Below are 14,981 nucleotides of genomic sequence, written 5' to 3'. Positions count from 1 at the left end.
TTACTGAAAAATGTGAGTGACAGAAATCTACATTCTGAACCTTCTATTTCCTCCTACAGAAAAATTGTCCCTTTAAAACAAAACAAAACTCCCAAACAAAACTCCCAGAAACAAAAACCACAAAACAAGTAAACCAGGAATATGAACAGAGGAATGAAGCACATACATCAGCTGCCACTGTTATACTATTTCAACTGCTCTGATATTATAGTGAACACATATTTGTTTTCTCCAATGCATACAGCATTAGAAGTTCTTGTTTTCAAAGTTTAGCACAGAAAACCAGAAAAGTTATATCTATTTTGAAATATTTTTTTATATATATATGGTGGCTTTTTTTCACTTTGACACATCTTCCTGTACTACTTCTCTACAAAGGTATATTTCTAAAATAAATCATATCAGATGCTTCAAGCAATTGGATCCAAATCTTTGAGAAGCCAAGTTATAAAAGGAAGTTCTGACAAAATCATCGTAGAAATGCCACAAGAACAATGAATAAACATTTCTACACAATTTTATTTATACTTTTATAATAGCTTTGTTTACTGTAAATAACTTTCCATTTCTTTGACGGAGACAACAAATTGCTTTAGTCTTCACAGGTAATGGGAGAAACATTCTGCTATCTACAGACTGCCTCTTAGAATTTAACATGAATAGAAGATCCACACAATTATGCATTACCGTTCAGCAGGAAATGCAGACAAGACCACAGCAAATAATAAAAACTTCTTTTAAATGGATGTAATTAAAAAAAAAAAAAAGCAAACCACACTCAAACCCACAAAACAAACAACCACAGACAACATTATATATTTAGTATTCAAAGCAGCTTCCATTCCACATTTTAGTCTTATAAGCACCTGAACAGTTGAATCACCTATATGTGAGCTGGAACTTGGATGCCTTCCAAGCAAATAAAAAGTTGTAGCCCAAGGCTAATAACACACAGGAGCAGGAAGAGAAATGAAACTCTACATTCTCATATCGCACAATTCAAGTTTATTCCATTCATTCTTGCAACACAAACTTAAAAATACAGTATCATTTAGCATTCTGATGTCTATGAACCATGATAATGATGAACCCAACTGTGTCAAAACAGTTAACAATGGTGAAAAGAGAAAGTCAAATATCAAAATGCACAGAGCACTAATTTTTCTTCTGTCACTGCGTAGAAAGATGATTGTTTATCCATTTACAAAATATAGTTAAGACAAGTTCATTTTGAAATTTTGCATGCAACACTGCAATTGCTTGACCTAGGACACTCAATTCTTACCAGCCTCTTCTATGAAAAATCAGTGTTATGTTCAATTCCATTGAACTATTTACTCCTTTTCTCATTTGCTCCCCATTAAGAAAAAGGAGCAGAGGGTACAAAATCCAAAATATACTTAAAGTTATAACTTATTCAGCACAAATTTCAAAGGAAAAGATTTAAGAACAGAGTGGATTTCCAAGTATATGCAATCCCAGTCTGACAAAGTATTTAAGTTCTGTTTACAGAATGAAAAATAATTTACAGTTTGGGATTTTCATCTAGTTAGGACCTACTCAAAGACAGAGGAAGCCACCCATTATTTTTTCCACAAAATAGCTGACAAGAAAGGAACAAACAAACAAGCCCAGTTTTCCAGACAATTACAAAAGCATAAGCTTTTATTTTTTATTTACTTTTTTTTTAAATCCTGGGCAAAATGATTAATCACCTGTTATGTAGTGCAAACAGCAAAAAAGTAATTCTTCTTTATAAGCCAAGCATTAAATGCCATCTTTTCACTATCTTGAAAGGCAGCTTGGGTATATATTACAGCCAAATTAACACTTGTCTCACTGAAGTCTGTTTGCTTTTTTCCCCCCACTAGGGTGAAGTAAGAAAAAATAAGGTGTTTCCATAATTGTACAAAAAGGGAGGCAAAATTGCCTCAGTGAATCACCAGAAGAGTTAGAAAAAGATGATGTTTCTTTGCTTACTTAAACAAGAGTTGAAGGGAAGGGCAGGAAAGAATACAGAGAAAAAATAACCCAACAAAAAACTAAAACCACTATGGCCAGACAACTTGACACTAATCAACATAAAAAACTCAAATAATCAAGTTCTCCACATAAAAACAGATTGCAGTTTTCTAGACTAGTATTTTAATAGGTAAGTATTTAATAGCACAATATGGAGGCAAATTGATGCCAAAGATTGTTACTTTCATAGCTGAATAAAGAGTTAAATCTATAGTCTGTGTTCACACTATTACAATGACATGACAATCCAGCACTGATCAGAAATAAGATTAAAGAGTTTTCTTATAAATAGTTATTAAAAGCACTATTCACCAAATATTCTTGTTCTTCTATCAGCAGCTCACCAATTGATTTATCACTGATTTCCATCCCTTCTGCTCTTCCCTGCCACTCATCTCCAAGAAGTAAAGAGTAATTGCACTGTACAGTTGAGTTGATTGTTTTCTCCATTGCTTTTCTTATGGTATATGTAGATGTAAATCAGTTTCTGCTCTCATTTTACAGTCTAAATGCAATGCTTTTCATAGCTGACACATTCAACCATAATATGCAACATGATTCAAGTAAAACTAAGTCTCCATTAAATATGAGTGCTAGTCACCAGTCTACTTCTAAATATCCTCTTAATTTCAACAGTAATATCAAAATAATATCGGCTACATTTGTTTAAGAATTCAGCATGAGACAATATACACATTTGTTTTCTGTATTGTGTTTGTTACCACAAAGTTCAAAATCTGTATTCCAAAAAAGAGAAGATGTATAGTTTGTGGTATACAATTTTTTTGTTATAGAACCTGTTACTCAGTTCTGGGTGAAACTGAAGTCTAGTGAAAATTTTCAGGATGAAAGCCATAAGCTCAGCCATGGCTGAGGACCATAAGATGTGACGGCAATCCCTACATCATTAAATACCTTCCCCGGAATTATCAAGCCTGTCATAGTACTGGCACACTTACTGGCATAGTAAATCTTATCTAAAAGTCAATGGATAATGTGGTCTGTTTGCACTGGGATCTTTCAGAACAAGCCTCATGCCTTAATGAAATTGAAGAGGTTCATTAACTCAACACTGAAACACTGATTTGAAGATATGAACAATTAAAAGGTTTTTTTCTGCAGTAGTTAGAGCAAGTTAAGACTTCTACTTATACATCTTCCCGTTTCTACATCTGAACTTGGAAAGCTTACGTGTTTTCTAGAAAATTTTAGCAACAATAGTCATCTGATACGAATGTCTAAATAATTACTGTTTATTTTCCACATTTGACTTGATTATCCTTGCGTACCAAACAGCCTATAAGCTTTCACATGTGTCTAGAAATTTTATGTTGACATGGTGAGTAAAGAAATTCTATCTTACAATCCTTTTGGAAATAATTACAGTGAAATTTTGAAGTGTCTCAAAAGTAGTTACTTAAAATGTCTGTCCTGGACTAGAACAAATATTGGATAGAAAAACTTCAAATTCAAGCATCCAAAAGTACCTTGGCATATTTTATGGAGTGTAACACCACAATGCCTCAACTGGTCTTTTTCCTGGTTTACTCAAGAGTCAGAAAAACATTAGTGTGACATCCAATTAGTCAATATAAAGAACAGCTCAAATAACTGGTATCAAAAGTCCTCAAAACTGCAACGTAAGCTTTAGGCAGAAGAATAAAGCTACCCACTGAGAGAGAAGGGAGAAAAGCAACCCAGCCACCTACATTACTACACTTCAGATTATGGCAGACACTAAGAGCATGGGACTATTGTCTCCTTCACAATTAGTTTCAGGTACATAGCACAGTACTTCCATCTAAAGGAAGTGCTTCCATCTGTCTAAAAAATCTTAGTTCTAACCTAGGAGGCTTACAAGAGCATGGTCTGTCTTCCTTCTTTCATTTTCACTAGAAATGGGAAGGGATTATACACTGAAAAGAAGTCCTAGAGGGACACTGTTCATAATAGTTTTCAACTCTTTCCGACCAGATTATCTTCGATACAAGCCCCTAACTAGTCTGATTCATAAAGGATTTCCCTCCCCCCAAAGTATTTAGCTGAAGAAGCTGGAAGATGCAAAGAGTGACAGACAGGCAGCAGTGTGAGGCCACAGGAGAGACATTTAAGATATCAGTCCATCCGTCACTGAAGAAGAGTCTTGATTGCCTGGTTGTCAGTGGCTTCAAAGGCAGTTAGTCCATCCGGGCCTTTCACAGTCTTATCAGCACCCTGTAAAGACATTGAGAAGAGCTATCAATTCACAAAGCCAGGCTGTATCAGTATGAAGTGTGCCAAAACAGTTACCTACCTTGCATAGTTATATTGATTAGATACAGTTGTTTAGTGCAGTGCATTTGCTTTCATTCAGAGACCAAACAGACAAGATTTATGTACAAAAGTATTCATCAAACAGCTAGTCTAAGCTTCCAACTTTATTATTTAGAATCAGGAAAAAAGTCAGGTAACTTTTGTTACACAGCAAATTAATAATAACGGCCAGTCTTCGCGAACGAAGAACTGGGGAAGGTCTTTCCACCTTCCAGCCTGCGCATTGGATTTTTTTTTTTAGGTGAGACACAGTGTGCGTGGAACTGAGCCCACCCTTTAATCCTGAGGTTCATCTGCCGGGGCCAAGCACGCTTGGACGGTGGCAGTGAGGTCCTCAGGACGTAGATGGATTGCCTTACAGGGCTAACGAGCTCCATCTACCCGGGGAGTGGCCCCGACCGGGAATCGAACCCGGATCTCAGCGTTGACAGCGCTGCGGTTTAGCCACTGCACCACCAGGGGCACTCAAATTACAAGTCCAAAATACTATCAGTTAATCTTGGGCAGAAACAGAACAATTTTGTTTCCAGCAACTACTCTTACAAATGCAGCAAATCAGTGTTACACACTTCTATGAAATCTACAGTGCAGCAAGCTCTCACATGCAAAATTAGACAAGTAACATTGGGAAAAGCTTACTTACTAGCAAATCATACTATATTCTTTCTATAAGATAAAAGGCTACACTCAGATCTAAGACTGTGCTTCTCTTCCATTTTGAAAAAAGCCCCTATTGCTACCTTGAAGAAACACCACAAAATCATTCCAAGTCCAAAACTGCTCAAGTTTGTTCTGAATGAGTTATGTACACACCTAAAAGGCAACAAAACAGAGCAGGGAGGCATCGGGAGTATGGAGGATAACGCATCAGCTGGATAAACTGCAGAATAGTAAGCACAAGCACGGTGCCAGAATTATGGGAGGAGAACAAAAGAAGAGAAACAGTGTGATTAACTAGTCATGTCTTCTTTGAGCACTGTGCAGTCATATTTACAGAAGGGAAAACACAGACTAAATTGTAAATAGGAAAATTAAATAAAGGGACAAAAGTTATTAGAGACTACAGGACTGATTTCAGAACAACTCTTCAAGACAATATGCACATCTTGCTTTAAAATGTGTGCATTTGCTCAATGACAGGAAAAAGACTGTGGGTACAAACACACTTTGTCAGAAGTGTATACAGCACAGGGTTCTCTTCAGCTTATGCATAACCTCTCCATAGAGTAAGTACAAATCCCTTCTCAATTAGATTACAAGGAAGAAAGAACACAGATTGTTAGTTACTTTTAAGGACACTCAATAGTTTAAGAACATAATGGACCTAGAATTTCTAGAGCTTCTTTACTGTTTATACTCACAAAACCCCATATATAATATCATGTCTGTTCCCAAGACAACTTTCACTTTACTAAACTTTCCAGTGTAACTGTTCCTAACAGTCTAACAAGGTGGATCTGATACTACTATGATTTGATGCCAATACAACTCTTCACAATATATTTTCCTCTTTGAAACTTCTATGGTCTTTACCTGCAAATATTGAACCTGTCATTCTAAAATGATGTTTTTGCAGTGGTTTTTAAGGCAGCATTGCCCATCTTGTGGTCTGCTGGCCAAACTGATCCTGTTGGAGCTCTTTATCTTCCTTGTATCCCCTAGAGACACTCAGTGCAAGATATGAGCTTGAGCAGACTGTTTTATTTGGTGGTAGTTACCTGTGGGGTAACTGCTATCAGGGAAAAACAAAAATGTCTCAAGACCTCCAGTAAAAAAAAAAAAAACAGAGAGGGATATTCATAAATGTAGCAACATCTTTCATGCAGCTTATTTTCTCTAGTACCTTTCAGGTAGTGGAATACAGACACAGATTTTGTGTGTATGCAATGGATTCACTGCAGTGCCAGGAGCAACTGAACATTTACCTCTCTCCTACCACTGTGTAACATCCTTGACCCAAACAGTTCCCAACATGTTGCAACATCATTGTCGAGTATGAACAGGAGCTGAATTGGCTGGCCTATTACCAGGAAGTGACAAGTCAGCCATTGCACACACACACTTAGGCTGAAACCACTGAAAGCTATTGCTTCTGAAACATTTATTTTTCCCTAAAAAAAAAAGAAAAAAACCCAAAAAAACAAAACAAAAAAAAACCCTGAGAGATTTAACAGGTATTCAACACTTAGTTGTCCAGAGAGAAAAAAGACAACCATGAGAGTAGTAACGCCTTCTTTGGCAGGTGTTGATTAATCCCTACTGCTTAGATAGCAGTCAGATTAGAATCCATGTGGAAATCAAGAGGGCTTCAAAGCTCTTCTTTGATGTTAAGCTCAGAAAACCTGAAGGAACTTAGACTTGAAAAGTGGAACTATGCAGTAACTGACCTGCCAGAGTTTAAAGAAATTTAATTTATAAAACTCTTCAGTAATGTATCAGCATTTAGGGTACAAAAGACAAAACTGTTAACTGAAGTAACTTTAAAGAGAGCTTTAATTTCAACACAGGACTGCTTTCCTCTCTTCTGCACTTCAGGAAACTTTGTACTTCAGGAAAGTTACAGACATGCAAGACCCGAGTTTCTAAAACAGCTTTATGGAATGTAGGATAAGAGGGTCATGACTACCTAAGGAAGACACTGTTTATTACACTCAGTGTTAATAAATAAAGAGAATGGCCCATTAGCTAGACAGAAAGATACCTGCATAAATTCAACAGAAAGAGAAGGAAATAAAAAAGTTCAGTTCAAGAGGAATTTAATTTTTAGAAGTACAACACTGCCTGGAAGCAAGTTTAATAAAAACCTCAGAAAAGTACAATGATTCTACAGTATTATCTACTTCCCCAAAGTAAAAAGTTATTAACATTTTATATTTGTGTTATGTTCTATTCTTAAAATACACATACACAAATAAATATAAACCCTCTTTCTTTGGCAGGGTAATAAGAAACAATGTTTGCTCTCTTAAGCCTCCAGGCAAAGTACAAATGCTAACCATGCTCTGAAGGCAGCACAAGAGCTACTGGGCTGAAATTGTCATTCCAGAAAAAACCCCAAACCAACAAACACAAAACCACTACAGCAGCTGATAGAGGCAACACAGAGCTATCACCAAATCGTGTGAAACCAGAACTAGGGGCACTTAATGAAGGTGGCAGAAGACTGGTTTACACAGCTAGCAGCAAACTTCTAGGAGTTGCCAGATGACACAGTGAAGGCTGATGCCTTCTTGTTCAAAAAGCATATAGATGAATTCATGGACAATAAATCTATAAACACTTCTTAATAGGTGATAGATGTGTGCATCTCTAAGATCCTTAATACAGCAACTAGGAATGAGGGGAATGAGCAAGCAGAAGTGGTCATACTCATAACTTTTACCAAATGGCATTCTTTCTGCCACTGTGAGAGGAGAAAAAAGGTGCTAAATTATTCAACTTAACAGGATATTTCTTATAGCACATTTTTAGTAGCAAGCAGAGATGAAATTGCATTAGCTATCTTACAAAAAGCTAGCTAAAAAACTACTTTGAAAGTTGAAAAATTACAAGCTTCCATTAGAAGCTTTCAAAGCTGTTGTCTATTTTAACGTACTGGTTTTTTTCTACACTAAAAAAACCCGTAACTTCTTACATTACAAATCAAACATCAGATTCTTAAAGAAAAACATTGAGCAACTTGAATTTTTATCTATCTATCCCCTTTTCAAATAGGTATCCCTTAAATCCAACGTCCCTGAAAAAGCTAAAAGCAAACTGAAATACAAACTGATATTACTTCAATTTAGTTCTTTGTACTCACTACTTTGTTACTTTGCTTTGTGGAAGGCTGGTACTTAGAATGAGTAAAATGAAAACAATTCAGTTCCAACTTTGTCAAAAGCTACTAAAAATTCTTTTCCTTGCTAAAAGTAAAATACCTTCCAATATTATAATTATTAATTTAATAATTTAACATTATGAATAGTACTGAAGAAGCTGAATTGAAAAAAATGAACATAAGATATGACACTTCTGTTTCACTTTGAAGTCACAATATGTTTAAAACAACCCTACTCCTTAAAATTACAAAGAACATTTTAATATGCTTAAAATTCCTAAAAAAATATTCAAAGACTAATAAAAAGGTTTACCTACTGTAATGTAGTAGTAAGACAAGCAGCCCTACCTTTGTACTAAAAGCTATATTACTTTCATGTATTAACTAGATCAGAGCAAAGGAACATTTTTTTAACTGAGGCTCAGATGCTGATAGAGCAGCTTTAGTTATCCCTCCCAAACCTCCACTCTGTGGAATGTCTACAGTATAATATTTCACACATTTTCATTATCTTGAAAGATATACTAAAAATTCCCAAAAATCTATCTAGGCCACATTTGTATTTTAGACAGAGTGTCATCATAGCATTCATTCCATGTGTTATAAGGATTAGCTAAAAACCTCAAAATAGTCCTTCCTGAGGGGCAAAGTAACAAATTGTGCTTTAGTTTAGGAAAGCCTCGTTGAAAGTTAGTTGAAATTCATTTTAAAAAATGCTGCTTTTTAACAGACAGCAGTTTTTACAGTTAGTATAATGGTTTCAGCTATTAGTACCATCTACAGCAAATTCTGTTACTCATGTGGCATGTACATTAAAAACTTCTGCAGAGACTGAACTGCTAAAAATCATTGTGGGTCCCCCAGTACTTTTCCAGGTCTTACTCTTATGAGTGCAAATGTTCTAATATGAAAAGAATAACAATAAAAGACGTGTGTTTTGTGCAACTGCACGACGTGTGTTTTGTGCAACTGCACGACGTGTGTTTTGTGCAACTGCATGACCACCTACTGGTGGTCTTTAACAGATTTAAGAGAGTGCAACACAAAGTGAAACTAAATGGGACCTCAGGAGCAGGCCAGTGGCATCCTGGCCTGTTATCAGAACTAGTGTGGCCAGCAGGACCAGGGCAGTGATTACCCCCTTGTCCTTGGTACTGGTGAGGCTGCACCTCAAATCCTGTGCCCAGTTTTGGGCCCCTACCACAAGAAAGACGTTGAGGTGCTGGACACTGAGGTCTAGAGAAGGGACACGCTGGTGAAGGGTCTGGAGCAGAAGGCTGATGAGGAGCAGCTGAGGGAGCTGGGGGTGTTTCATCTGAATGAAAGGAGGCTCAGGGAGACCTTATTGCTCTCTAAAACTACGTGAAAGGAGGTTGCTGTGAGGTGGGTATCAGTATCTTCTACCAGGAAACATCTGACAGGGTGAGAGGAAAAGGCCTCAAGTTGCACCAGAGGAGGTTTAGGTTAGAGATCAGAAAAAAAATTTCTTCATGGAAAGAGCTGTCAAGCATTGGAATAGGATGCACAGGGAAGCAGTGGAATCACCAACCCCTAAAGTATTCAAAAAACATGTGGGTATGGCACCTGAGGACACTGTTTAGTGGTGAACATGGTGGTGGTGCTGGGTTAATGGTTGGACTCAATAATCTTAGAGGTTTTTTCTTTTCCAGCCTTAATGATTCTGTGATTGTTTAAAGACTGCTCTGTGGTCATACTACATGAAAGAGTAAACAGCTTACTTTCATCATCTGAGTCAATCTTCTACAGTAACAGAATACTCACAAAAATCCTAGATGTCACCTTGACTATCCTTTTTCTTATTTGATACTTTTATTAGAGAATATTTTTTGAATTTTAGGTCTGATCAGTGTTTGAAACATTTCTTGAAACACCCCTCCTCCCTTCAATAGCTCAAGAGTCTCACATGAAAGGTTTACAAACATCCCCATGATTCATACACTACAGAAGGCAATGGAGAGTGTTAGCTTAAAACAATTCAATTTCCAAATTAACAACTGTTTCCAACATGGAATTTTTTAAATTAAATCTAATCTTAGAAGAACAGTCTCTTATTTCTTACATAATTTAAACTTGATCAAGCTGCTAACTTTTTGATATTCGTGGTATGCAACAGACTAAGGAGATAAGAATCATTGTTCACCAGTTCTCAAAACTTGTCAAAGTACAAATATTCATTATTTTGCTTCCTTTTAAAAAATAAGTTAATGAGGTAATTGAATTCTAGTCCAACAGCTTAAAAGATACTGTATGACATAGGCCACTTATGCAAGAGATCAACTAACAGGGTAACTGAAGACAGCTGGAAGTAGGTGTGTGTAACAGTGTAGCTTGTTAGCAGTAATAAAAATTTAGTGTTTACAAAAGCAACAAAGAACAGCTTTGAAGAAAACAATCTTAAAAATATTGGTGCATCATTTGCAATTGTAGTTCCACAATGCACATACACTAGCAGAAGACATTCAATATTTGCCCTGCATTTGGAGCAGTAATAAAATACAGCCCACTATAAAAGTATTCAGGAAGAACATTAGGCAGTCAATAGTTTTTAGGTGTTTCAATAAGGGTTGAACTACCTGATCTCCCAAGTATCTGCTGTTAAAGAGCATATGACTAGGTTACAAACAAACTGTGACATGTTTAAACAAATGTTTACACAAGAGTCATAACTGTGTTAAGAGACAGAACAGCCTCTACATATAAGCCCTCCCTCAAACAGACTCAGCAGATGAGCAAAGTTTCAGTTTATAATATCTCATTAGCTAGCCCATGTGAATGGAAGCGATAACTTGTGGTACAACATTTAACTCTATTATCTGAAAATAATACCAGCTTTGTCAAACTATCCAATTGTAGTAACATTTTTAAAATCTCAACTAGTCCAAGTTCACTTTCTTTTAACATTCTGTATATGTCTTTGTAAGATTACCTCATCTTTATGACTATTGGACTTAACCAATGCCCTTCCAACCGTCCCAGGTAAAGAGATCTTTACTTTCTCACATGCTGTGTGAAAAACAGCTGGTTCAGGATGGATCTCAGTGCCCTCACTGATAGAAACTGCAATGCATGCACAACGCTTTGTAGCTGCCAGACAATTTGTGTGAGAACTCAACTTTTGAGGCATCTCATTTATTATTTGAACAACTTTTCAAGAATGGAAACCCCTTCAAAACAGAAAGGAAAATAAATCAACATGGGATAAAGGATACCTTTTTTTTCCTTTGGATGATCCTAAATGAAGGAGCAGTCCTCATAATAAATTTAAATATGTTGAATGCCCCATTTGAATCCTAAATTAACAGTCATAGCATTTCTTCACAGAAACACACAACTAACAGCAGACAAGATCAAGGAAAGATTCAAGAAAAGTGAAATTCATGCAGCATTAAGGTGGTTAAGGAAAACCTTACCCTGCAAGTGGGATATGAAAATATTACACAGCATGAAATCCTTTGGCCAAATTATTTAAGTGGGTTCATATAACGAAATTACACTGTTAACTTTCTCTTTTCAGAGTGAGGTGTAACAAGGAGTACATATGAATAGGGACAAAACATTGCTTGAATTAACTACTGCTTTGTAAAACTGATCACCTTTGTAATACGAATAAATATTATGAAATAATATGAACACTGAGACAGATTAAGCTTACTCTCCCCATTTAGAAGCTCCATGACAGAGAAATCTTGGCTTCCTACGTTTACTTCCCCTCCCTCTGCCAACACAGATGGGTTTTCAGTCATCTGGCAAAAGCAGAGGGAAACCACACCTCCAAGCAACTTCATAGTAGAGATTCCATCACATGAAACACTTAAACAGCTGCCAAAGCTAAATCCCACTCCTCCCTGTCCGCTGGAGGAATGCATTTTCTTTTCTTGACTGATTAACTGTTATACTCTCTAGTTGGAGCTCAGAATATTCTTAGTGGTCACTCTTGCTACACCACAAAACTCCTGGAACTTTCAACTCTCCCTCACTATAATCAGAGTACCCTCTTTGGTTTAGGAACACAAACAGCATTGGTTTGATGCTCTGAACATATAAGCCAGAACATCACGATCTTATTGAAAAGAATCAGAGTAATGTGCTTTGCTAATGGATAACTTATTCTAAACATTTGTATCTCACCTTTGACAGAAGCAATTTCACACAGGAAACGTGACCCTCATAGACTGCTGATAGGAGAGGTGTGATATTATGTTTGTCTGGAGCCTGTAAATTGAGACAGAGTTATTTTAAGGACAATTTCATACAGCATTACAAGGTTTCAGTTAACATTTTAATTTTCCTTTATCAACACTGGAAAGAAGTTAAAATTTTAGAATCTTATCCAGAAATGCATTCCCTTAGAATTTTTTCTCTCCTTTTTAGAGAGAAGTCATCATTTAAAAAAACAGGTAATAGCAAGATATTTCTTCCATAAGACTTCTAAGCATCTCACAGCTTGCCTATTACTTTAGGCCAATGATGGAATTGTGAGGTTTTAGCTGACAAATTTTGCCCAATTTAAAAACACTACTCCTAATTCTCTGCTTTCACAGCCAGTCTCACTTCAGAAAACAGCTTTGGCTCAAACATTGTTTTGGCTGTCTTCTCTCTAAACTATAGTCCTGGAAAGAATAAGAAATGGAAGAACAGAAATGTTATTTTTAACTCTTCACCAATGAAGAACTCCCAAGGTGAAGACGATCTTTCAAGACAATCAAGCCTTTCAGTTATGAACTAAAGCTAAAATGTTAAGATTAATATGTTAACTTGTAGACAAGCATTCAAAGGCACAACATTTGAAATGTATGGTTAAAGTATTTCGGAACTTAAATTCAGGGAGAAATACACTATTTTGAAGTGTTGATATAGTTTAGTCAAGTCTTTTCACCACAAAAACCCATGCATGTCAAACTACAGCAAAATGACTAAGTTTGTACAAGAAAGAAGGTCTCCAAAGCAGAAAAAAAGCACACTAATTTAAACAGTTGACGCTGTCTGGGCCAAGGATGTCTTCTAAAACCCCTTTCAACAAATGTAATACACATTTCATTTAAATGTTATATTGATGTGATTACTGGATTTATTTTTCTAATTGTGGTCAAATTACATTTAAACTTTTTATAGATACACACAATTTTTTCTAGCATGTCACAAAAGAATTAAAACATTTAATAAACAAAACTTTAGGCTTCTAAGCTCTAGGAGATCACCTCTCAAATAATTTTTAATGCATTAAACTGTTTAGTTTGATTACGTCCTTTAGTAACCATTTAGGCACTTATACCAATCCCTTATATGAGTGTGTGTGGGAAGATCCTAACACCTGTTTGCAAACTGATGTACATACATTAATGTCAGCTCCTTTCAATAGCAGAAATTCCAGAATCTCAAGCTGTCCACAGTCTGCTGCATAGTGAAGAGGCTTCCTCCCACCTTCAAGTGTCCGGTTGACATCTTCACCCTTCAATGTAAAAATAATCTAATGAGCAAAATTTTAGAACTAACACACCACGAAGAGCTTAAAAGAAACCCAACGCCTTCAAATATGCTGAAGAATGTTCCATCGAAGTATTGCAGTCACGGCCCAAGAAAAATGAAAATTAAGTGGCTCAACTTCTTTTCCCTCACCCATGCATTTAAGACTGTAACACCACCTTGATCCCTCCTTCCATACCGCATCTCAAGTGTAGTGAGTACCCAAGTGCACTAGGAAACTCATGATTAAAAAAAAAACAACAAAAAGAAAATCCTTAGAGCTTGTAAAAAATGATCACACTGTTCAGTTCATTTCTCCTTCCCCACAATGGAGATCCTAGTTACCGGGTTAAGTTACTTTATCTGTCTCTGTTAATATTGAAGTTTTGCATACTGAGAAGGCTGCATAGAAGTAAGTCAGCATCCCAACTATTAGCAATTGAGTACAGGCCATCCATGATTTAAAACTCAATTTTGAAACTGTCCACCCTGTTTTATAAGTGGTACTTGTCAATTCCATGTGATGCAAACAACTCTGAAGACAGTAAACTAAATCAGGTCACAGGAAGTTGTATTCTAATGCCACTCGAACTAGTGGATTGAGACGTCTCTTAAGGCGTAAACAAAATTTAATTTACTGAGTGCCTAATCAGCTTTGTTTCTTCACCTTGGGTTGTGCAACTAAGGATAAACTGATTTGCTGGCCTTCAGTAATTACAAGAAGTTACTGGAAACCAACTACCAGCAAGGTATGTGGTAAGTGGCTTCTTGTTCGTAAGTGTAAGCAATCTTAGTACTTCAGGAAATGGCTAAATTTAGCATCATACCTCAAGCCCTGCATCTCCACAGAAAAGTAGTCAAAGAATTTCAGCTGCAGCACCAATTCATATTTCTCTATAGAGCTCTTGCAGTTCCCTCAGTCCTGTCCCAAATTTCTAGGAAGTGCACAATATAGAGGGATTGACATAAATCTTCCAAACACTGCTCCCCTTTTAAGAACGGAAGAGATAATTGTCAGAAGGAAATCTTATTCTGCTTTTGATGTTCTTTATTATGAAAGTTTTACACTACTAGTCAAATAAGATGATCTCAGAATTCTCCTCCCTTCTCAACAGGATATTCTCATATTATATCCTGCTGCAAGTCAAAGCAACAAAGCAGTTGTTTAATAGGCATTTATGTAACAAAAACACTGCACACATTCTGTGGTCTCAAAGGTCAGGCCCTGGTTCTCACACTATTGGAAGTTCTGGCTTCAAAGTAGCACAATGAAAAAAAATCTCTGCGACTGCCGTTACTGACCCTGAAACATATTCAGCTCTGTCTTCTGAAGCATGTTGTA

The 14,981-nt window shown here is 36.4% G+C and overlaps 1 protein-coding gene across 1 annotated transcript in view; it reads right to left on the bottom strand.

The window, feature by feature from the left end:
* Positions 1-985: 985 nt before the first annotated feature.
* Positions 986-14,981, bottom strand: part of MTPN (myotrophin) — a 36,761-nt gene continuing 22,765 nt past the window's right edge. The window contains exons 2-4 of the mRNA XM_027897213.1: positions 13,512-13,625; positions 12,305-12,388; positions 986-4,236 (exon numbers count right to left, since the gene is read on the bottom strand). Of these exons, the coding sequence (XP_027753014.1) occupies positions 4,150-4,236; positions 12,305-12,388; positions 13,512-13,625 (285 nt within the window). The 3' untranslated portion in view covers positions 986-4,149. The remainder of the gene's footprint in view (positions 4,237-12,304; positions 12,389-13,511; positions 13,626-14,981) is intronic.

This window comes from Empidonax traillii, unplaced genomic scaffold (assembly GCF_003031625.1).
Source record: "Empidonax traillii isolate 1590-97213 ecotype Southwest subspecies unplaced genomic scaffold, ASM303162v1 scaffold533:size792476, whole genome shotgun sequence".
Classification (NCBI taxonomy): Eukaryota; Metazoa; Chordata; class Aves; order Passeriformes; family Tyrannidae; genus Empidonax; species Empidonax traillii.
The sequence above is the reverse complement of the archived record's forward strand: the minus strand, read 5'-3'. Positions and strand labels throughout refer to the sequence as shown.